We start from the raw sequence: 24,912 nt of genomic DNA, 5'->3' as shown, positions 1-24,912 counted from the left end.
CCTAGAAATAGGGAGTACATTACAGTTTGCTTCTAAACGAGTCAGCAAAACAGTGGCTGAGACTGCGTCTCTCCTTTTCCAGGCCTTCTGGCTCCCAGGTTTTGTCTCGGGAGGAGGTACCAGGCTCCGAGAGCATAGCCTGACAAGTGAATTTAAGAGATGTGCTTTGAGCATTATGAGGAACAGAAGGGATACAGTATTTTAGAAGCTGGGATCAGTGGGCTCCAACTCGCTTGTGAAATTGGGCTACTATTTTTAAAAGTACGAGTCGTGCCCAGAAAAGCATCTGGAATGAGGCACTTTTGTTGGAGGAATAGTTTGCACGGCGACCGCGCTTCTTCCCTGACTTTCTGGGTGACCTGTTCAGAGCAGCACCAGCCCGTGGAAGTGTCTGTCTCTCTGTCTCAGAGCTGAGAGAAAGGTGACTTCGACCCTTTTGTTGGCAAGTTCCCAAATGCAGTTGGACCATCTGAATTCCACAAGGTTTCTGTTGACAGCTACATTTTGACCCTTGCCCCCATCTTTTGTTTATTGTTTGAGAATTTCATACATGTATATGTTCGATCAAGTTCATATTCTTTTCTTTCCTCCAGTTTTCCCCCATGCCACCCCTCACTATTCCCTCCTGATTTTGTGTGTTCTCTCTTTCTCTCTTCCTTTACCCTTTGGGTCTACTTAGTGCTGCCAGAATGTGCATCAGAGCCCGAGCAGTGCCTCAGGAGCTGTATTCCTGAAGAAAACTGTTTCTCAACTAAGGGTGGGGCTTACTGGTCACCTCCGTGCTCCTGGCTGGGATTTGTCTGCCTTGGTTTCCTGCACATTTGTCACAGGTGCTGTGAGTTCATAGGCACATCTCCCTGTTGTGTCTAGAAACCTGTTTGGCTGATGCCATCCACTGCCTCTGTCTTTTATAATATATCTGTCCCCTCTTCCTTGATGACTCGGATTCTTGGGAGGAGGGGGTGTGATCTAGATGTCCTGTTCAGTGGCTGAGCACTCTGCAATCTCTCTCCCTCTCTGCACTGACCAGTTGTGGGTCTCTGTGTCAATCACCATGTACTACAAAAAGAAGTTTCTTTGATGAGGGTTGAGAGATGCACTTAGCTATAGGTATAATAACAAGGTTCTAGGAGTTAGTTTAATATGATGCCCATTTATCAAAAATAATAGTAGTAGGTTCCCCTATAGCCTGTGACCTATTACAACTCAGGTTCCTAGCCCTGTTAACGGTGCTAGACAAGAGTTTTATCTTATGAAGCAGGCTGTAAATCTAATCATAAAGTGTGTGGTTACTTCCATAACATTTGTGCCATTATTTCACCAATGGACATATCATTCCAGACCAGGACCCACAGGTTGAGAACCACTCTTCTAGCGCTACCTAGTAGTGATGAAGCTTCTGCATTGGTACCAGCTTGATTTCTCCATGTTCTGTGACTCAAGTATGTAGTGTCTATAGCAGCAACGTTATACGGTCGAGTTCTGAAGGGTAACCCGGAGTAGTGGCATCAACTTGTAGTGTTTAGGAGTCTATGCAACCTCACTGACTAGCAATTCCTGGTAGTTTGACATTCTTGACTTCAGACGTATAAAAATATAGTACTTTTCCTTAAAAAAAGAGAGAGAGAGAAACAGTATGGAAGTATGAACTGATTTTTCCTTTAACCTTATTCATATGAGGATGATAAGCCGAGTGTTTGAGAGATGCTATTTATACTCTGGAAATACGACAGTTTGGAGAAAGAAAGGAATAGCTGGTTGGGAAGGCTGTCATATGAGCCCAGATGAACCAGAACAAGAGAAGTCTTGTTAAAAAATTCTCCCAGTACAGACCACGTCCAGAAGGAAAGACCTCTGGTTTTGGGAGGATAATTATATATGGGTCATTGTTTGCAAAGTAAAGCTTGCTCTACTGTGTTGAAGGGGATATTGCAATCAGCAGTCCCTCTTGCTTAGGGATACTGGGGTAAAAGTTGTCTCAGTGTCCTTGGAAAGCGAGAAGTACAAGCATTAAAAACAACCAACCAAATCCTGTCAAATCCCAGTAGCAAATCCTATTTGCAATGGCAAATGGATCTCCGTGAATTTGAGGACAGCCTAGTCTACATAGCAGGGTCCCCCGTCTCAAAACCACCACCACAAAAACCTAAGTAACAAACAAACAAACAAACAACCTGTTAAACACCTCTCACTCACAAAAGCTCCTGGATCTCCAATTCTATTTAAAACCCATGCTAATCTGCAGTAGTATTATCAGCGCATAAAGCACATTCCTGTATTGACATTTTGTTGGAAGGTGGTCCTAAAACTTAGAAAAGTGTTCCTTCTAGTGTTTATTCCACGAATGTATACCGGTGAGTTAGTGCATCCAAAGTTAGCCCCAAATTTCCTGTTTGACTGAAGGAAAGGAAAAAAAAAATCAAGACGCATGCTTTGATGCATCGAAGTGGCACCAGAGTGTAGGATGGCAACATAGCGGTGAGATTGTTCTTATGAATAATTTCTGAGTGGATGACGTGTGTGCTCTGAAGTCACGTGATAACCTTATAAAGCCTTGTAGATATGTCATAACTTAGTCGTTGTTTTTTATGTTGTTATCGTTCCTGAACTTTCCACCAGAGTCTGGATGGGAGCCTAGATCTGAATTTTGAGCTTCGGTTGTCCTTCCTTATGATGCAGAGCAGAACTCTCTCTGCCATATTGCTCAAAGTCTGATTGTAATGGCCTCACGTTGGTTCATCTGGGCCTGTAGGACACTGGAGGGGGAGGGGTGTGTCCTCGACAGCAGCATAGAGCTCGGTGCTGTCTGAAATTGTCTTTGAACCGATTATACAGTAAAATCATTATTGAAACACACTGCCCTCAAGATTCCAGCAAAGAAAGTAGCTTTACTTGTGTGTGAAAAATGAGTTTTGAAACCTGTGGGATTTCTGAACACTTCATTAGCTCACATACAAATGACTTTCTGAACACTTTGCTGGAAATTTGTATGTATGGATGGATATCTATATATGTGTGTGTGTGTACACAGACACATGTATGTCTCTTTGTCTTCCTGCCTTTTTCCCCCCCGTACTTTCTCTGCCTTTTTATGTATCCCCAGGACTCAGTTCTGGACTCTGTACAGATCTGTGTAATGCCATCATTTGGTTTTAGCCAATGATCCTTGACCCAATTGTCCATTAGCTTCATCTCTAAGGCCTCTGGCCACCTCGTGTCCTTGACGTCTCCATGGTTACTGTTGTCAATCAGCATCATGTTTGAGAGGTATCATTTTTATCCCTGCAGAACTAAGATGTCCCTTCATTCCTACCCTTTATTGTCTTGCACATGCTCAGTATTTCCCAACTGGCTGCCAATTAGACTGTTATAGGGAGTCCTGGCTCCACTCCTTGAAACCATCTTATGTTTGGCATTGCCCGAGGAGACTGCTTAGTGAGGAAGCATTGATGGCCACCAATCACTATCTGGGGAGACGATGTACTTGTTGGGCAGGAACTCTATGTACACCCCAAGTGTGAGTTAACTTTTTGGTTATGGTTAATATTCACTAGAATGTTGGCCTTGGTAGTGTTTTTCAAATAATCTCAGTGACTGTGTATAGCACGATTAATAAAAACCCAGAGACAGATATTGGGGTTCAACCTGAAAGTCAGAAAGTAAAACAGCCAGCCACTGGCTCCTACCTCTACCTCAGTCCGAAATGGCCATCCTGCCTTCAGGAATTCTCAGAATGAGACTGTGTCTGAGAGCTGTCTCCTCCCGTCTTATATTCCTCTCTAGGGCTGGGATTAAAGGTGTGTGCCGCCACTGCCTGGTCTGTAAGGCCGACCAGGGTGGCTGTTTTACTCTCTGATCTTCAGGCAAGCTTTATTTATTAAAATACAAATGAAATATCACTACAGTTGTGTATAATAAATCTCAGACTGGGGCAGTGCTCTGCTATACAGGAAAATGTTCTGGGGAGTGGGGAAGAGATCTCCTTGTAAAGGATGTGGTTTAGCATTTTAAAAGTAAGTGTTAGATTATCAAAGAATAGCCATAGAGAGACAGACAGCAGAGAGAAAGAGAGGCTTAGTCTGTCCTTAGGCGGGGCCATGTTTATTCACGGTGAGGGGACACTGATCACCCTTGTGCATGGGTGATCAAAATGTCTATAGAAGAAGATGGGACGCAGCCCTTATAGAGGTGAAAATGACTCCCATAATTCCAAAGGGAAGCTGGGAAATACAATTTTGCAGCAGGAAACTATCAGTAAGTATCAGGCATTTGTAATATATATTTTATTAGTATTATAAATACATTTGGAAGGGCTTCCAGCCTTTCTCCCTGCTGCATTCCCAGACTTTGTTTACCTGTGTTTATGAAGATCAAAAGACGTAGTTTCCTATCCCATACAGATATGTCAGTTTTTGTTTTTATAATTACTAAATCAGATGTGACAGAATTGGTTTAGGCGCAGGTCTTCAGGGACTAGATCTGACTGATGACAGAATTTGAGACTGAGGACGCTGAGCAGCGATGATACTGAGGTAATTTAGACTCCGGGTGCCGTCCCAAGCTGCCATCAATAGGAAGGCAGCACCCTAGTGTATTGGACAGTATCGGGCAGTGAGGAACCGAAACTCTAATTTTCTGTTCATTAGGCTGTTTAGATTTGAGCTACGCTTTTTTTTTTTTTTTTTTTTTACCTTGTAGGCCTAAAGTTTGTATAGTGCCAGGAGATAAATGTGATTATAACTAATAAACCAGCAAGCACCTGATCATCCAGGAAGTAGAGAAAGAGGTATAAGCTGAGAGGTGGTTGGGAGGGGAAGGAGATGAAGGTGCTCAGAGTGTCAAAAGATTCCGGAAAGTTAATACAACTTCTCCGATGCATTTGGATGAGACATTCCTGGACAAATGTCAGAGGTGAGTGACAGGATGCTGTTGTATTAAACTAGGAAGTGATATCCCAAGGCTAGACATTGAAAACAATTCAGCCTGATGTGGGAGGCCCCCTTCAAACTTCTCAAGGCCTGGGAGCCCTGTGATCCCTTATTCCTGACAGTCCTATAGGAAGATCCAAATTCAAACTGGAGCAGCCTTCAGGCAGGCCTGGGCATGATTTTCGTCAAATAGAAATACAAGTTTATGATTTCTTAGAAGCTGGGTTTCCAAAGAGGCAAACAACCATGTCCAGGGCTTTGCTGCCGCCCTAGTTCCTTCAACAAAAGCATGTTATGGTAAATGTGTTATCTCTTGAGTCCCTCCGCTGGGAGGAGATTTATTCGAGAGCACAGTTGGAAGGTTTATTGTCAGGATGGGATTTTTTTTTTTTTTTTTTTGCTACTGTTCCTGGTTTTGATCCTTGTAGAGTTTTGCCCCTCTCTATTCTTGACACAACGCCAGCACAGCACTGGTTTGGGATGCTGAAGAGCAAGCACAGGCCTTCAGTTAATCTGGCTGACTTTGAGGCCTGTGTAGTCCTTCCAATGGCAGAGAACTAGATCAATCAGCAGGTTCTTGTGGGGTTCCCAGTACAGTCCAGTTACTTCATTTAATGGAATCCGCTGCCTGTTTTAAAGGTCTCAGGCATCATTGCCGTGTTGTTTCTTCTTGTTAAGGTGAGTCTGATGTCTTCTGGAAAGATACTTTCCTGTTACCGTCTTTTTAAAATGTATTTTTGGAGTACACTAATTGATGTTAGCCTTCACTGGCAGCTGGGAAGCGGTTCTCTCTGATAACATTTTGAGTAAAGACGGAGAAATTGTTGGAGGGGCTTAGGTGTGTTTTCCAGCTAGCCAAACAAACCAAGCGCAATTATTTAGAGCTTAACAGGTGTTCAGATGTGTGCCAGCAATGATGGTAACTGTGAAAGCCGTGCTGTGGGATGAAAAGTAACCGAATCCGCTTGACGTTGGTTGGATAGAACAATAAGAAGCGCCTAGGTCGGCGGTCCCTGCTCTGATACAGCCTATTTGTGAAGCCAGCAGAGACAGCCTGTTTCTGTATTTCTGCTCTGCTGACTGCGGGATGTTGGGTTTTGCTGTTGGACTAGCTTTTCCTTGATCTCATTATGTATCCGTCATGCTGCCGCTCCAAGCAACACTATTTTCTTTAACACAGGATCAGGAAGAGGCGTGAGGGCCAAGGGGGGGAAGAAATGAAACAATGAGGGTGGGCAGAACGCAAGTAGCCAAATGACAATAGTGTTCTGTGGAATAAGAGCCGCGTCCGTAGATCCACATGTAGCAGGAAGTTTAGGAAGGTTTGGAAGAAGGTATAGAGGGTCAGGAGGATCTTGGGGAAGGCAGCTCTTGAGATGAGCACTGATGGATGGCATCGGCCAGGGACCAAGAGGCAGTGGCCTCTAGACATGCAGAGTGGAAGGCCGGGGTTTGTGGAGGGGCTGTTCTGGAAGAGTGGTCAGTGAGAATACAGGAAAGTGTCTGAAATGCAAGCCTGCTGTGCCATTGGACAGCAGCCAGTGCACGAGTGTGATTTAATGTCGTCAGCAGACCAGGCCGTCTGTGCCAGCACGAGGGCCAAGTGCCTGCAAGAGAACTCGCCTCCCTCTGGACGAGCTGGTGCTTTTCTCTCCATGTTCTACCCCTTGGAAGGCCACTCTCAGCTGCCGCTCTATGTTGAGTTTTGAGTTCGTGTATGTTTTGAAGTTTGAAGGTTTTTGTTTCTATTCGTAGATTCAGGTAGTATGTCTTTGTGTGTATGTGTGCGTGTGTGTGTCTGTGTGTGTGTGTGTGTGTGTGTGAGAGAGAGAGAGAGAGAGAGAGAGAGAGAGAGAGAGATAGAGAGAGAGGAGAAGAGAGAGAGGGGGGGAGAGGGAGAGTCTCCAAGGTCCTGGCGTCTCACTTCCCAGTTCCTTAATGCGATGTGCTGATATCATGCTGTTTAATGAACAATGATTGGCATAGAAAGCTGGTGATTTATATTTGCTTTGTTTTTGTTTTGAATGCTGTTTAATAAACCACACCAAGTTATTTTTGGCACAGTTGGATCAGTCATGGAGCTCAGTTTTCAGGATAAAAAGCATTTAATGAAAAGAAGTACTGATTGTGGAGCTAGGGTTGGTCTTCACCAGTCTCCATCCGAGCAGTTCCTTGTCAGTGTGTGCTGTAAACACAAGGGAGTGAAAAGATGGTGTGTGTGTGTGTGTGTGTGTGTGTGTGTGTGTGTGTGTATGTATCAACACAAATATATATGTACACAACATCCCAAAGGCTGGAGTGATGACATCATTGAATGATGGGGTCACTGAAAATGTAGTGTTTGTGTTGTTTCTGATTGTTGACATTTGACCTGCAGGACAAAAAGCATGAGAGTTCAAGTCTTCTTTGAGTCAGTGTAGGATTTTGTGATAGCATATATATAGCATATATATGCATATAGCTCCATAAATAGGATTGATTTTGGATTAGTTATTGTGCCACGATTACATCCATATAGTTAATTATATTTCTAATATTACTATATTAATCTATGGTGAGGTAATAAAATGTAATATAGTTACCTTACTGTATTATTTATTCTCATGTGTCCAAGTTGTATAGCTGCATTTCTGTCTTTGCCTCCACCTAAGTTGAAATTTTATCTGAACAGAACAAGATTGAGATGTCCGTAGCTGTGTGGATACTGTGAAGGGATCTGTGTGTGAGGTTTGTTGCTTGGTAGACAGTTGTGCTGAGACTTTGGGGCTGAGCTCTAAGGCAGGAGTTTCTTGGCACTCTCCGTCCAGATGAAATGACCTGCCTTAGGGGAGCTCCCTCTCTCCCCTAGACCAGTCTATGCACGCCTAGGCCGTGCAGTGCTTTCAAGCTCCAGCATGCTCAGGATTGCTTGGAGGTTTTGTGAGAAGCACTGTTAGTGGGCCCCGCCCTCAGAGCTGTTGAATAGGGGTGGGGCAGGGCCAGAGGATTTGCCCTATAACACGTTTTCTGTTGACAGTGAGGCAGCCTATAGGAAGCTCACACTCTGAGAAGCATGGGACTGAATGAAGCACGCGGCTCAAACACTACTTCTCGGTTAAACACTGACTCTGACTCAGCCTGGATCTGAGCGTGAGAATTTGCATTTTTTTTTCTGTCTTCCAGGTGATATCAGTGTCTTTGGGTTCATTAACCAACCCTTTATTAGGGATGATGAGACGTGAGAAATTAAAACATAACAGATTTTGAGGCCTATACAGCTCAGATGTCCTGGAAGCGGTTTTGTTTCAGTAAATCGGTACAAGGGAAAAAAATGTAAAAATTGACTTTGGCTTTTTAAAAAAAGATTTTGTTTTGGGAGTGAAATATTATTTCCTTACATGTATCCCACCATCATTCCGGACATTCTATGGCTCTCCTCAGAAGTTCTGTAGATAAGAATGCCTTTGCTCACTCGGTAAGATTTTTGCCCTTCAGAAAATGCTTCCTTGCTTCAGTCTACTCCTGTGCTTTAAGTGAGAAAACCTTCACGTTCTTTTATTTGAGTAAGATTTGATGTTTACTTCCAAACTGAGTTATTTCTCATAAATGCTCCCAGCAAAGGATTTAAGGGTATACTACCATTGTGTCCACTCGAGCCATACCACTGGCCATACCACTGGAGCTATGGCCAAGGAATTATATAATAAATAAGGCAATATTAATATTTTTTTAAAAAACAGGGATTTATGTCTTTTGCCTGCAGCAATTTAGGATTGCATTAAGAAAATTAATTGCCTTTTATGAGAAAATTCTGGTTTCCTTATTAATAACAAATTCAATATTCTATTGTTCTCTCTGTTGATTCATACAAAAACCGTTTTGCTGTGATAGGCTTCAGGTTTGCTCTCTGTTTAATTTTCATCTTCCCAGACTCCATTGCTTCACTAGTTCAGGTTTTTTTTTCCATGAAAGAAATAGTCTCACAGGATCAGCAGTAGCTCCTATACCCGCTAGGAGATGGACATCTCAAACCAGAAAAGCTGACTCTTAATACTGCTTTAATCTTGGCTATGTTATCTTTTCATACACAGAGAAGAAAGCCTGCGCATGCCTGCCTGGATGCCGGTCACTGTTCATGTCATGTAGTCGGGTGATACAGTTGCATTGCAGGGAAACCCTCTCCAGGAGGAAAATAAGTAACTTAGCATCTCACAGCACCCAAGTGAGCAAATTGGGATTGGAACATTGTAAGGAAGCCTGTCTTCAAAGTTCTCATTTTCCTTTTGTGCCTAAAGCAGCTTCTTTGTTTTTTGTTTGTTTGTTTGTTTTGTTTTCAAGGCAAGGTTTCTCTGTGTAACAATCCTGGCTGTCCTGGAACTCGCTCTGTAGACCAGGTTGGCCTCAAACTCGCTGAGATCCACCTGCCTCTGTCTCTCAAGTGCTGGGGTTAAAGGCATGTGCCACCACTTTCCAGCTCACCTACCAGCTTCTTTGGAATAGTGTTCTTAGAACATGGACATCAGACCCAACAAGAGGAGGCTTTAAATGGGAAAGGGAAGAAAGAAACTTCCCTGGTCACTCATATCTCTTTAGTTCCTGATCCAGCAGCCACAAGGAACTCTGTGAGCCCGTGTTACATGAATCTAGTCAAGATGAGAGCCCAGTTGGGGCTAGCATCCCAGAGTTTATATGGTAGACTTGCAGAGAACACTGTCCTGGGTTGTGAAGCTGGGCTTCAGAACTGTCCTTCAGATCATGGCTGAGGTGTTAGAGCTGAGGCTCTACCGTCGTCTCTTCTTTGCTGGCCCTCTCTGTCTTGGTATCATGGAACAAGTGTGCTGACTTATGGTAGTTCAGCTTTCTAGATGACTGAGATCGCTGAGGCTGCAAATTCAGTTTCTCATTCCCCGTTCCCATCACTGTGAAGGATGCCGCCTTCATTCTGGTCCCTCCTGATTTGTTCCTAGTCATCCTTTATTGTAAACCGAGTACATGGGGCTCAGGCTGTTGTGCTGGCAGATGCCTTCTGGGGAATTTTAGTCCATGTGGATGATGAATTTTAATACAGGACCTTGTGATAGCCCCGTCAAAGAATTGTTGATGCTGTTTTGCAATGTTCTGCCGAGGCATTGTGTTTTCCGTGAGCCACCATACAACTAAGGTCATCTTATTAGTTGAACCATACATCTTCAGTGATAGCTCAAGGGGAAAACAAGCACGATTCATGGATGAGGATATTTGCGGTGTGAGGCACCAGGGGTATTGGTGCATAGTTCAGAAAAGAAAATGTTCACAGACTGTGAGCGTGTGCTACCAACTCCCAAGTCAGGAGTGTTGGGGGAGCTCAACGCTTGAGAGCGAGCAATGGATCCGTCATTCTCTACTTCAGCTCACTGACGCAGTGGGACCTTTTCTCTGCTCATAAAGCAACTGGCGAAATTGGGGGCATTTGGAGATCGATTGAGAGAAAGCGTGAAAGCACCTAGTGACTGTGGTAGAATTAGAGGATTAACACATTATGGCCGTGGGTTCACCGTACCTCACATTTCATTTCAGGGCCAATTTTGAAAATTAAAGGTAAGTCTACCTGTTTCAGGCTTGGTAAGACAACCTGTCCACAGAGTAAAGGTCAAAGACCTGCTTCCCACAACTCCACTTTTTTTAGCTGTTCAGTTAGGGAAGATGAGCGATGTCTACACCCCCGCCCCCATGACAGACTGAGTTCTAGCAGGGGCACCATCCAGAGAAAGATGTCTGATCTGGGTGACTTGTCAGAGACTGTGGAGTCAGAGAGAGATTTGGCAGAGACCGAGTCCATGAGGTAAAAAGGCAAGGCTGTCGCTGACAAATGCTGCCCAGGTGTGACTGTGTCGTTTCATAAGCGGTCCCCACAGGGCCGTCCTCGGTGTACAAGGATGGACAGCTTGAAAATGAATCCTTACTCAGACAGGTGCGCTGGTCTCCAGTGGTTCATTGACAGCTACAATGAATTCGTAAGCACGTCACGCTTGGCAGGTATCATCAGCTGGATCGCAGCAGTAGAAGCTTGCATTTTCCTGATTACAAAAGGTATTTGTCTACATAGATATATATCATACATTTTTTTTCTTTCTGGAAACACTTTTATCATGTATATTTAATGTATACAGCATGATTGTTAGGGTCCATAGCGGGTCCTAAGGTTTTAAAAGTGAGACAAATGAGCACCTGTCACCAGTGACATCACCTTTGGATTTGTTTCATTGACCCACACAATCAGATCTGATTTTGCATGAGTTCCATACCCACTGCGGGAACTTGTGTATCTGCTGTGAACATCACAATGTCTTTCCTGTTTTGTGCCTGTGAAATGTAGGGGTGTAGATCTTATTCAGATAAGGGCACATTTATTAAAAATTGCACAAGCTTTATAGATTCTGTCTTCAACATTTGAGATGAACCCATGATGAAGTAATGCAAAATTTTTAGAGTCCTGTAAATGTGTAGCTACAGGGGACATACTTGATATTTCTTAGGTCAATTTGGGATTTCCGAAGATTTCTGTTTTTAGATGTTAACATTTGGTGGCCTTTCTGTCATTGATATGGCCTTTCAGTGAGCTTCAGGTGGGCAGGGCTGACAGATCCCTTTATTATTGCTATTTAGATAATCTTCATTCATCTTCCTGGGAGCTTTAAAACGGCTCCACTGTTAGCTCAGTCTTTGCCGATGGTTATGTGCTACTAGGATATACCCATTGTCCAAGGGCTTCCTCTGTTTCCTTAAAGAATAGAACAAGGCTGTATGTAGTTCAAAATTAAAATCATTAGTGTTCTTTTTTTAAATTAGAACATGAAAGATGCATGAAGAGCATCTATGCCTCAGACTCTTTATTTCTTTTTTTTCCAGTAGAGAGAAGAATGTTAAATGTTCAGGATTGCATGGGCTGTGCCTGTCTCTAGAAGCCAACACAAGAGAAGGGAGTTTACACTTTAGTAAGAATGATGTAGGATGATGTAGGATTGAGGAATGGTGAACTAAAATAGAACCCCAAGAGGAAGACTCTGTGTGTGTGTGTGTGTGTGTGTGTGTGTGCGCGCGCACGCGCGTGTACACACACACAGATGGCACAATATGCATGTGAAGCAGAGGGCACCTTGCTGTACTCACTTCTCTCCTATCATGCAGCTCTTCGGGGCTGCACTTGGGTTGCAGCCTTGGCAGTAGGGCACCTTTACTTGCTTTCTGATCAAGGAAAATACCTAAAAGGCAAGCAAACAACAAATCCCTGTTTGTTTTTAAATAATTGTGGACTCACAGAAAATTGAAAACAACAACAGGCTTCCTGACTCTTCATAGAAAGTTTCTGAATGATTTCTCCAAAGGGAAGTCTGCTTTGGGAGAAGGAGGTTGTGTTCAGTGACTATGAGCTCGTGAATTCTCCTCTCGCTCAGAAGCGAGTGTGCATAAACTGAATAGTTGCCGAACACTGGGTTTCTGTTGTGAAGTCTGCATGTATGTATCATCTAGGAGTTCACCAGAATTTGACGTGTATATTTTATCTTTACTTTATGAATGTAGTAACTGGGGTTTACAAATATTAAACAGCCTCTCAGCATGCCAAGCCCAGAGTAGGTGCGACCATTTGTATCAAATTATATGAGGAGCCCACATTTTGCCTCAGCTCTGTAGCCGCAAAACCTCAGATACACGTTTTAACTTTATTGAACTGTATGTTGTACTTCTGTAAAATAGAACTGATATTTACTTCAAAGAATTCCTGGGTTTTTTTTTTTAAAGAATAAAACATTACAAAATGCTTATTAGCCTATGGTAACTGTATGAAGCATTTTTTTCAAAGTACTTATTAGCCCAAGGTAACTGCCTATAATGGTTGGCTCTCCTTCTCTGTCCTGATTTTCCAGTAATTAGTTTTCTTCTTGAAACGGTGTTGTTTTAGATAAGATCGTAGCACATGAGTTCATGCACATCAAACACATACAGATACAGGCACACACACACAGGTGCACACACACACACACACACACACACACCTGCTGACTCCGTCACCTACACACGCTTGTCTAAATTGCTCCTTCAGAGTACTTTGCAAAATGCTATGCTCATTAGCTTTAAAATATGCATAATTATGTGATGTTAGCCAGGATATCTGCACACTGTTGGGTGGGCATTCTACTTGCACATAGTTGGATTTCTCTCTAGCATGGTTTGGGGTGGAATTTACGTTCTTCTCATAGTTGCACTTGGTTGTTTCATCTGTTTCTAATGGATTGGGATTTATTTCAGAGGCCTTCCAAGTACTTTCCTATTTTCACATTTGTTTCCTATTTTTGATTCATCATTAAACCCGAAAAATCTGTTCAGCAACCTGAAGAACGTGAAGTGTTGTTTGGACACCGCAGATCCCCTTTACGCCCACGTCACTTAGCCACAGCACTTGACTCCTGTTCCAAGCCTGTTTACTTTCATTCTCTCTCTAGAGCCCTTGGGTGTTGGTTTTGCTTTTGTTTGGTCTTTGGGGAGAGAGTACTTGTAGGGGTTGGTGAGTTGTACAGAGAACTAAAGTCGGAAGGTCTGTCAGGCTCTTGTTCCTCAAAGTTAGTCACAGAATATGCCTTCCATTGCTTTCCTTTTTTCATTAAAATCTTCATCCAGAAAGTCATCCATTCATATTGGTTTGTCAAATTGGTGTGCCGACTGATTTTTGTTGACTTAACACGAACTCTGACATGGCTGGGAAGCAGGAAATCTTAACTGAGAAAATTCCTCAATATGGTTGGCCTATAGGCAAGCCTTTAGGGATTTACTTGATTAATGATTGATGTGGGAGGCACTAACTCACTGGGGGCAGTGCCACTCCTAGGCAAGTAGGTGGTCCTGGGGTATATAGAAAAACAGTCTGACCAAGCCTGAGGAGCAAGCCACTAAGCAGTTTTCTCCCAGGGCCTCTGCATCAGCTCCTGTCTTCAGGTTCTGGAGTTGACTTCCTTCCCTCAGTGATGAAGTATTACCTGAGAGTTTCGGGCTGATGTAATAGACCCTTTCCTCCCCAAGGTTCTTTTGGTCATAGTGATTCAACACTGCACTAGAAACCACAACTAAGACAATTGGTATAGCCAGATCCCACAAGTATAGCCAGATCCCACAATTAGTATAGCCAGATCCCACAATTAGTATAGCCAGATCTCACAATTAGTATAGCCAGATCCCACAATTAGTATAGCCAGATCCCACAATTAGTATAGCCAGATCCCACAATTAGTATAGCCAGATCTCACAATTAGTATAGCCAGATCCCACAATTAGTATAGCCAGATCCCACAATTAGTATAGCCAGATCCCACAATTAGTATAGCCAGATCTCACAATTAGTATAGCCAGATCCCACAATTAGTATAGCCAGATCCCACAATTAGTATAGCCAGATCCCACAATTAGTATAGCCAGATCCCACAGTTAGTATAGCCAGATCCCACAATTAGTATAGCCAGATCCCACAATTAGTATAGCCAGATCTCACAATTAGTATAGCCAGATCCCACAATTAGTATAGCCAGATCCCACAATTAGTATAGCCAGATCCCACAATTAGTATAGCCAGATCCCACAATTAGTATAGCCAGATCTCACAGAGACACAATGATAACATTTTATAAAACAGTATACAGCACCACAACCAGGATAGCAAATACCAGTACAATTTAATATGATCATTGAGATTTCTCCAGTGGGGTGTGTGTGTGTGTGTATGTGTGTGTGTGTGTGTGTGTGTGTGTGTGTGTGTGAGAGAGAGAGAGAGAGAGAGAGAGAGAGATTTCCATATAATTTATTAACACGTAGATGGTTACATATTTACCATCACAGGCTCCCAAGTATTTTTTAAAAGGGTAGGGAATGCAAGTATTGGAAAGGACTAACAGTCTTTGGCCCTGAAACTCACCAAAAATAATAAAATATTTTAAGTAATTAGAGCAATGTCATAAATCCTATACATGTCTTTCAATAATCTCCTTTTCTGGATCATAGATACCTTTGAATGCAGAGATCACTTTCATGTTTTATGTATACGTTTTATCAAGGCCCTGCTCATGATTCCTTCTTTCTGGGATGATTAATTCACACTTAGAATACAAATACATGCCGTTCAAATGCACTGAAGAATATTTCCCCGGCTTCTTAGCCAAGACCAGTGTTTTTCAAAACCAGTGTTTACATCCTTATTATATTTACTTTCAACTATAGTACGTGAAAGTGTTTTATAGATGTTTGATCTTTGGAAGGTGATATTTCAGCCTTTGATAAAAAAAAGAGAAGTTTAGGTGAGCGTTTCCTGGTGGAGGTAATCATCAAACTTGTGAGCCCATGATCCTTCCCATTGCTGTAGTCTCAGCTGTGCTGGCCATTGCCATCCATGTATTTCTCTCCCTCCCCCTCCCTCCCTATTTACACTTCCCCTCCCTCCTTCTCTCTCTCCCCTCCTTCCTTCTCTATTTTCCTCCCTCCCTCCTCCCCTCCCTTCCCTGCTTTTCTCCTCTCTTCCTTCTTCATATCCTTCTCCCTCCATCCCACCCGCCACTGTGAAAGTGTTTTGTGCACTTCTTCTCTTTGGTCTGTCATTAGAAACAACATTTTTTCCTCTAATGGACTGTGACAGAAAGTAATAAAATTGTAGTAGCTGTGACATGGGCTTTATTTGGAATTTAATATGTTCTCTGAAAAAAAAAAAACACTGGAGATGATTCACAAATTCTTCAGAGAATAAACGCAAATGAAATTTCTATATCATCCTCTTGCTGGAGATATCTATGAGCAATAAAGTTAACTGTTCTTTTTCTTGTTGAGTATTGGGGATTAACTTTTCCTGCAGTTATTTGTCTTGAAATTTAAGCATTGCTTTTCTGTACCGGTCAAGTTGTTGAGAAAACAACACAGAAACAAAAACACACATATGGATTGAGTGAGCCTACCCAAGTGCTTTTTGAGGGAAAGGTTGATGGCATAGGGGTAATGAGAATTGAGAAAATGGTTTCTAGTATTGGAAAAGCCAGTCTCCTAACTTCTGAGATGACCCTGACTTGATGTGATATTCAAGGGAATTAAAAACATACAGCCCATTGGGCTTGACCACACATCATTTTATCCATCAAACACTCGCTGACTGTTCACAGTATTCTGTCTGTATAAATAAGAGCATCCAATGAAACAGTAGCTTCTTGAAAAAAAAACCACGGGGTTTGATTTATTGTGTACACTCACCACGGACCATTTACATTTTAAATGGCTTCATTGAAATGACTTAAAATTTTCTTAACTCATCTTTTATCTTCTAATGTACCACACCTGAGTTTCTAGAATTTGGGATTTACCTCGGCTAGGGTTGACATGGCCAGCTAGTTATTACATTGACCTTCCTGGGAAAGGAATCCCATCATATGCTTGAGATAGATAAAGAGGAAGTGATCACTTATATTTAACTGGCAGGTTGTTACAAAGATGGTGGAGGCAGAATCACAAAGGAGTTAAAACACAGTGTGTCTGAGGTTGTGGGAATAGGGAAAACAAGGGCTGAGGAGCCAGTCCCAGGAGAGTGGAGGTCAGCCCTTACATGCTGGGTCTGCCCACTTAGCCTATGGTTTTCCCAGCACGCGTGTCTTTTCACATCTTCCGCTAAGCATTATGAGAGTACCTTGGCCAGCAAGTGGACGCACGGCGGGAGAAACAAGTTCTGAACTTGGCTGTTGTCAGTGCCCATTAAGTGATGAGTCTTTCCCAGTAGGAGCACCAGCTGTTGGCGCGTGGTTACTGAGATGACCTGAATTGTTAGGAAAAAAAGAAAGGCATTGCTAATGTGTCACACTGGAAGGGACCAAGAATGCAAGGCTCTGAAGAGTAGTCCAGTTTCCCAAAGACTTACAGATTAGGAAAAGGTAGTAATCCCTTCTTCCCCTTTGTCCGGAGACCCTAGTGTGTCAAGTACGATGGTGCCCCTTTGGTGTGCGTCTCTCCTAGCTCAGGCTTGTAGTTTTCAAGCCGGGCAGTGGTGGTGCACGCCTTTAATCCCAGCACTCGGGAGGCAGAGACAGGTGGATCTCTGAGTTCGAGGCCAGCCTGGTCTACAAGAGCTAGTTCCAGGACAGGCTCTAGAAACTAAAGGGAAACCCTGTCTCAAAAAAAAAAAAAAAAAAAAAAAAAACCAAAGAAAAAAAGAAAAAAAACCCAGTGTGGGTGCTTTCTTCATAACATAGGTTCTGGTCAACATTTTGTCATACTGCTCTCCGTTCTGTGGCTACTGTGCTTTAATCTTGTGGAGTTTTGCTAAGTAAGCCTCATTTAAGGCTCACTACTGATCTGTTTTATGCATTTATTGGCTGTTGCCTGTGGCAACCATTGAATTATCTTAGTAATACTCTCATATGATATTAAATTAGTGGCAGACACTCAGCATCACCACTGAAGTATTTATTATAGAAACTGCATTCTTGAATAGTTAGCCTAAAACATCTTGAAGATGTAAATACGTTTCCTTTAATGCGGTTTTTCTAGATATGTCACTGTCCCACCAGGGCCCTGTGCACTACACATTCCTCTCAGACCCTCATTCAGATGTGGGAAATGAGGCTCGTCCTTCCTGTTCATCTTGGTGTGGCATTCGCTTAGGATAAAAACAGTCCGACTCATGCTTTTAAACCCTTCAGCCTTGAGCTTGTCTGGGATGGCATGCCATTTATCATTCTTCATTGCTTCCTAGGAGAAAGAAGCAAGGGTGGAGGGTGACCCGCAAAGCAAGAAATTATAAAACTGAAGGGGATTAGGGCTCAGTACTACATCCATTGATGATGGAGACAGAATGGCTGTATCTGTCACCAGAGTGGTGAAAAGCACACGCCCTCCATGGGAAATCAGATGCTCAGTGAGCACACTGGTATAATAACATGGCTGCACGTGTTTGTAAGAAGACTGTACATTATGTATTTATGTCTCTCACATGTTCACTTATGATTCAGTCCAGTACGACTGTTTTCCTTTTCTTTCTTATGGTTTAAGCAATCATATAATTAACCTGTGGCGTCTCCTCAGAACTGCCAATTCTCATTAGAGCTTAAATGTTCTTTTGCTGTTTTGTTTTTTGGTTGTTTGGTTTTGAGACAGAGTCTCTCTATATAGCCCTAGCTGTCCTGGAACTTACTACACAGACCAGGCTTACAGATATCTTCCTGCCTCCCAAGTACTGGGATTAAAAGCATGTGCTGCCATACTCAGCCAAGGAATTTAAGTGTTTGTAAAGAATTTCTCTTTGTAATGTGACTGCTGGTGGCCTTAGAGTGAGGGCTGCCTTAGACTTTACCCGTGTGAATGTCACCATAAAACCCTATAAGCGTCTAATTAGGATGACCTAGTCATGTACAAGTGATACTACTAAGAGCAGTTATTAAAAAGTATAATTTCTGAATTATTTTCTTCTCTTTCTTTTTAAACCTTTAGATTCATAGCGAAACCATGTGCCATAGCCCTCAACATCCAGGCCAATGGACCACAAATTGCCCAGCCAAACGCCATTCTGGAAAAGGTCTTCAATGCTATAACAAAGGTAGGAGTGTCCTCCAGATTTTCTCCACCTCCACTCCTAACGTCCAGTCATTCCATCCCATCTCTCCTCGTTTCTGATGGTCAATTTCTCCTCCTATCAGACAGCGGCTCCTAAGAGAGAATGTAGGTGTTATGATTGGACGCAAAGTGCAAACAGCAGATAAAGGACTTTCATGACCTCTTGGTTGGCTGTAGCTGATTTTACAAGCTCTCTGTGCAAAGGTTTTGATTAGATAGAGGTTAGTCCAATCCAGTGCCTTTTTCAGCCTCGGGTGACGTGAAGCGTACAGATAAGAGCTGGGTGGGAGTGACCAGTCAAAGCTTACAGTGGGGTGCATACATGTGTGAGAAGTGGAGCCTCTTGGCTGAGAGCGAGTACCCCCCAGAACATTCTAGGGTTGCGATAGACAAACGTGAACGGCAGTGAAAGGCCGTGTTTGAGGACTTGCTGTGTGAAGGAATAAAGGAACTGGGTCAGCAGAGGTAGGAGAGAGGCTCACAGTGCAGAGTAAGTGAAGAGAGAAAACATTCAGCATCGAGGGACTTAAGCAAGTCTAAACTAAAAATGAGACCAAGAGAACAGAGGAGGAAGGAGGCAAGTGATGGGTACATATTTAACCGTGAAGAAGATGAAGAGAAACATCAGGGACACTCAATCTGAACCTCAGCTAAAGGAAGCAAGCCAACACGGAGCCCACACATCTTCCTCTCAGCCCCAGAGATCCCCACTTGTCTCTCCTCACCCTCGAGTGGATAAGAAAGCACAAGCAGGAGGGACGAGACACTCTGTGCACTTCTGTAGCGAACAGTTCCTTTGACCCCTTGTGGGTTTCCGGAGAGGCAGACAGGTGTATGAGATGTGATTTGGCAGTTTCTCTCTGGTTTGTGGCGGTAGCCATTAGCGCCCTTAGTTTCATGTCTTGCAGCTGTTAATTCAAGTATCCAAACACTTGTTTACCTCGCTGCCTTCATTCCTGCCAAAAGTCTACAGGAGTTTTTTTTCTGTCTTCTTAAAAATGATACTTTTGCTCGAAAATTTTGAGGACAGATTGGGTATGTTTAACATCTCTGTAAGGAGAAGGAAGAGAATGAATGGAATTTTAGGGAAAGCTCATTTGTAGTTTTGAGTTCAGCCTCGTGGGACACATACCCTGTGGTATTAGAGGAAGTAAATATTTGGAAAAGAACCTTACTTTTCCATGTAGTTTACCTTACTAAAGTGAAATATCTCCCCTATTAGTCTCATTATTTCTTCTTACAACACTGAAGCTCAAATCCCGGCCATTATAAATGCTAGGCAAGAGCCCCATTCCCAGGCCTGTCAGGCTGTGTTTAGGTTGTTCTGTAATGTCTGTAGGCTGGGGGATATGGATGGAACAAACAGAGCCTCAGGAAGGCCTGGGCATACTGTCTCCCTGAATACATACGTGGCCTGCTGGCTATCATTGTCTCCTTTCCTGTAGATACAGCTGAATACACTTTGCCTTAGCACTGGGGACAAAGTTCAGATAGGCCTTTCTCCTATCTCCAGGTCCATTGCCCTAGTTCATGATGGATAGGTGACCTCCAAGGGCATCACAACCCCTGCTACAAGATTGCAAGTAGGCAAGAGGCTCCCCTTAGCTGAATCACCCAGGAAGCACAGAGGTGGCTGCCCTGCCCCATAGCAAGAAACTTCAGAGAGAAACCAAGCCTATCTTACATCTCCTTGCTGTACTTGGTTGTTTCAAGCTCCTTCTGGGGGAACCAAAGGCAGTAGCTATACGTAGATAGGGAGCAGAGGAGAGGGAGTAGGTGGATCCTGGGGAGCAGGAGATGGGAAGGGGCAAGGAGTGCCTGTTTGGGTGTAAGCCTCTATATGAGGCCAGACTCTTAAGTGTCTGTAGCATGCTCCTTTGGCCATTAGATTTTACTTGCAAGGACACATTATACTACATCAAAAAGAAGTGATGTAGAATTTATAAGATATAAGCCATAGAACATTAAATTCCCTTCTGATGCAGGGTCCTGCTATATGGGACTGCATTGGTCATCTCTGACTCTTCTCTCTGACGTCACCAGATGGACACAAGTCATTACATTCTTCATCAGTTTCTTCTCTTGCAGTAACATCTATCTGCCTTTTATCTGTCTCTCCCTTCCCTGCCCTACAGGGAAATCTATCATATTTTAAATCCTACCGCGACCCTTCCATCTGCCCTACAGGGAAACCTATCCCATTCTAAACACAATAGAGAACCTACCACCATTAGGAAGTAATTAAGACTCTTGGTATTTGCCTGAGTCAGACCCTGTAAGTCTGTAAGTTGAAGCAGTATCTTTTTCTTACTAATGTTTGGCCTCCAACATGTGCCTTAACTTTTGGAGGCCTTAGACATCTTCAGATAATGTACTCACAGGCTTTCATGGGGATTAAATAAAACACCACACACACATCGTTTAGTAAATGGCACGCCATCTGTTCCAGCCAGTGTCTCCACGTTTCGGCTGCCTTGCTCATGAGGAGGGGAAGCGCTGCTGCCGCCTTGTGTTTTGAGAACTTGGATTCTGTGGTTTGGGGGTGGAGCCAAAGGACCCACCATTACTGACTGCTGAGCCCATTTCAATACACCAAATGATTGTTTCTTGCCGGTGAATGTTTTTGAGCGCTTGTCTTTTGACTCTTTTCATCTTGTTATTTGAGTATATTTTTAATTTGGGGGCATTTTCTTATAGCAGTGAAACCGGCTACATCACTTTCCTAATCAAATCAGTTCTCAAGCTGTAAGAGTAAAAATATACAGCAATTCTGAAGCAGTGTTTCATAGTGCTGGATTACTTTTGCCTGGACAGACACGAAAACACTTTATAGGCCTCAGATGAGCACCAGAATCTGACAGAAGTACTATTTCACCCATGTCCACCTTAGTGAGACCTGTGATTTTACTGGACTTGCGACAGTGAGCACCGGAGAGGTGTTCCTCATGATGCATGTCATACATCAACAGTCACATCACTACAGAGTTCCATCACATCAGGATAGCTGCATGGAAACTAAACAGTGGAGTCCCGGTTTCAGTTAACCCTTTCCTTCCTCTGTGCTCTGGTACCTCTCAAGAGCCTTTGCAGCAGGAAAGGGTATGATGGCTATAATCTCAAGCGAGGGTGTCCTGAGCCTCCTTCCCTCTGTTTAGTTACACGTCGGAGGCAGGAGCTGCTCAAGTGGCTCAGAGGCTAGCAGTGCTTGCTGTTCTTCAGGAGGACCAGAGTTCAGTTGCCAGGACTCCTGTTAGTGGCTCATAAACACATGGAACACCAGTTCTGGGGCATTCCAATATCCTTGGTTCTCTGTGGGGATCTGAAGGCACTTGCTCACGTACATGAAAACATACGTGGATGCATTCTCTCTCTCCTTCTTACACACAGAACACACACACACACACACACACACACACAAGTAATAAAATAATTCCTGTATAAAATAGTAGACAGATTCTCTGTAATTTGTCCTCATTTTTTTCTTTCCTAAGAAGATTGTCATTAATTTTAGCTAACCAGAAGATTATACAAGATTACTGGGGAAGTTTGTGCGTTTTGAATATATTTAAACTGTAAAACTAAGGGAGGAAGAACTGTGAGGGATGGTGTCGGAACAGAATGTTTAACAGTGTGTGTTCTTACAGTATAAAAAGGTGCCAGTGACTCGAACTGAGCAGGAGAAGATGGTGGGCAACTTACTGATGGCAGACCCACTTAATGGTTGGGAGGCGGCTGATCAGCAATGCAGGAAAATCCAATAGCAGTAGAGGCATAGTTGGCAGTGCAGAAGCAAACTCTAAGAAAGATAATATTGTTGACCAGCGTTGGGCGGGGAGGACAAAGGGAGGGGAGGAAATAATGGTGATTTCACATGTTGCTCATGTGTATTTGAGATAGCAAGTAGATATGAGAGAAAAGTCATTAAAATTAGAAAGGAGGAAGCAAAATTTTCTCCTTAAATATTCTTTCATTCAAAAAGCATTTATAAGTCTTTTTACAGTATAGGTACAATATTAAAGATCTTTATGTTTATGGAGCTTATATTTCTGGTAATAGACTATTATTGTATATTGTCTTTAAAATTAAGACAGTTAAGACTATACAGAAACAAAAAGAAAGGTGGGACAAAACTACCAGAATTAAATGGCTTTTTATATGTAAATTATGAAATAGTTAAAAGATTATAAAAAAGGATGTTATTTATTATTTATAATAAAACCTGAGAAGAATAGCACCACAGGAGTATACATTACAACCTTGTACAGGAATACTTGCAGAAAACATTTATTAAATACTCGTGGAGGGCATCAACAAAGATGTTAATTATGTTTACATTAACTTAAGAAATGTTATATTAATTTCAGATATAATATAATAAATATATACCGATTTTAGGTAGAAAGAACCTAATACTTGTTATGTAGGTAAAAATTTAGCATATATTACTGAGACGTGGTTAATAGACCAGGAGAAAAGCAGGGCAAGGTTTCTGCGGGGAAAGGTGCAGCGAGCTGCCAGGACATGGGGTAGCCATGGACACGGGTAGCAATGGAGAGGGCCAGCCTTCTGCTTCCCACGGAATACCAGTAGATGTTCAAAGTGCACCTTGAAACTATTGGATGAGATTTCTAATCATAATTTTTAGTAATAATTGCAGAACAGATTGGCGAATTCAAATGTATTTTTAGTAAATAGCCGTATAGTTGTTTTTTTTTTTTTAAAAAAAAAAAACTTGTACTTTTAAGACATAGTATACTGGTTAAAAATAAACCTTTATAATAGAAAAAATCTTTAATTGTGCTAATAAATGAAATCCTACAAATAAATTTAGAAAATATTAATGTTCAAGGGGGTAAAGCTAGACAGTACACAAGTTTATTCTTCACCTGGAAGCAAAGCCTGAATGGTTCTCAACATATGAACAGGATATTTCTCTCATGACAAAGGGAAAATCAAAACTACACTGAGAATCTGCTTTTCGTCTCAGACTGGAAAAGAGGAAGATGTGTGGAGGTTTGGGACATGACTGCTCTGTCTTTTGAGAGTTTAAATTAATTAAGCTAGTAAATTTTCTATATTAAAAGAAATTACAAAAGCACAGACCCCTTTGCCCTACAATTTTTGGTTCAAGGATGAATCCCATCATTCGCTACAACACGGCAAGCTTATCGTTGCTGCGCTGCTAGATGCTGGGTGCTACCCAAGTGCCAGTTAGCAGAGTAGACTAGACAGTTCCAGTCTATCCTTACACTTCAGTGTTCTCTCAACTGATTTGGAAGCCACCCAAGACACATTATAAAGGAAAAATCCCAAGTCCAGAGCAAAGTCCACAGTCTGCAACAATTTGTGTGATTGGGTGGAGTGTGAGACTATGTATTCAGTTTTGTTTGTGCAAAATAACCCTGGCCACACACACACACAAATTGATTGGCTGTGGTTCCCTGTCAAAGGAAGAAAGGGGATTGAGATAACAGGGACAGTGTTGGAACTAGATGGCTTTTAATTTATGATTTGTGAACCTTAGATTTTTTTTTCTTTCACTATTAGTAAACTCAGAAATAAAAAAAAATGATTTTTTTTTTCTTGTCCCCACATCCCATCTCCTCCTGAGTTGTTCTTGCCTGTTTATGGTCACTTCTGGAGACAGTGTTGTTTTCTTCAATGGTATAGCTTTTGGGGGACTAGTTAGGAACAAGGAATTCAGAGGCAAAGTAAGGAAGGGAGTAGAGGGTAGTGAGGTGAATATAGTCACAATACGTGGTATATATATATATATATATATATATATATATATATATATAATAAGACTATCAAATATTTGTTTTTATAGGCTACTAGAATAACCGATATATATTATAGGCAGTAACTCCCCCTTCCTCTCTCATATTTTCAATTAAGAAAGACATAAAAGGAGATTGCACATTCTCTTATTACCAATGAAAGGAACTCAGGCACAGGTCCAACTGAAAGTTGGCAAGTTGCATTTATAGGCACAAAATCAGAACACTTTGTAACTGGATACCATTTGCTCTGCTTTTGGGTTATGTGTTTGTCTTAGTTGATTTAGGTCACCGTGATAGAACGCCATAGACCGGTGACTTAAGCCACAGACATTTAACTCTCACATTTGTAAAGGTTTGTGGAGTGTGGAAGTGTGGGATCTGGGTGCCCATAGTGTCCGTTTGGGGAGGGGGGGTGGGAGGAGAGGGAAGGAGTGAAGGAAGAGGGAGGTGGAGGGAGGCAGTGGAGGCTGCCTCATCCACGGCAATCAAATCTCACTCTGAGACCTGCTCTCTCTCCAAAGGTTTCACCTCCTCACTCAAATGAGAATTGAGTTGTCAGGGCCACAGGCCCCTTGAATTGCCGGGATGCTTTTAGGTCCTATGCGTAGCTTCTGTTA

At 42.5% G+C, this 24,912-nt stretch overlaps 1 protein-coding gene across 2 annotated transcripts in view; it reads left to right on the top strand.

Moving 5' to 3' along the window:
* The window catches only part of Cers6 (ceramide synthase 6), a 242,405-nt gene that overhangs the window by 45,654 nt on the left and 171,839 nt on the right, over positions 1–24,912 (top strand). For both annotated transcript variants that reach the window (XM_038338147.1, XM_038338146.1), the window contains exon 2: positions 18,390–18,495. In XM_038338147.1, the coding sequence (XP_038194075.1) occupies positions 18,390–18,495 (106 nt within the window). The remainder of the gene's footprint in view (positions 1–18,389; positions 18,496–24,912) is intronic.

The sequence above is a fragment of the Arvicola amphibius genome, chromosome 7 (genome assembly GCF_903992535.2).
Source record: "Arvicola amphibius chromosome 7, mArvAmp1.2, whole genome shotgun sequence".
Taxonomy (NCBI): domain Eukaryota; kingdom Metazoa; phylum Chordata; class Mammalia; order Rodentia; family Cricetidae; genus Arvicola; species Arvicola amphibius.
The sequence above is the reverse complement of the archived record's forward strand: the minus strand, read 5'-3'. Positions and strand labels throughout refer to the sequence as shown.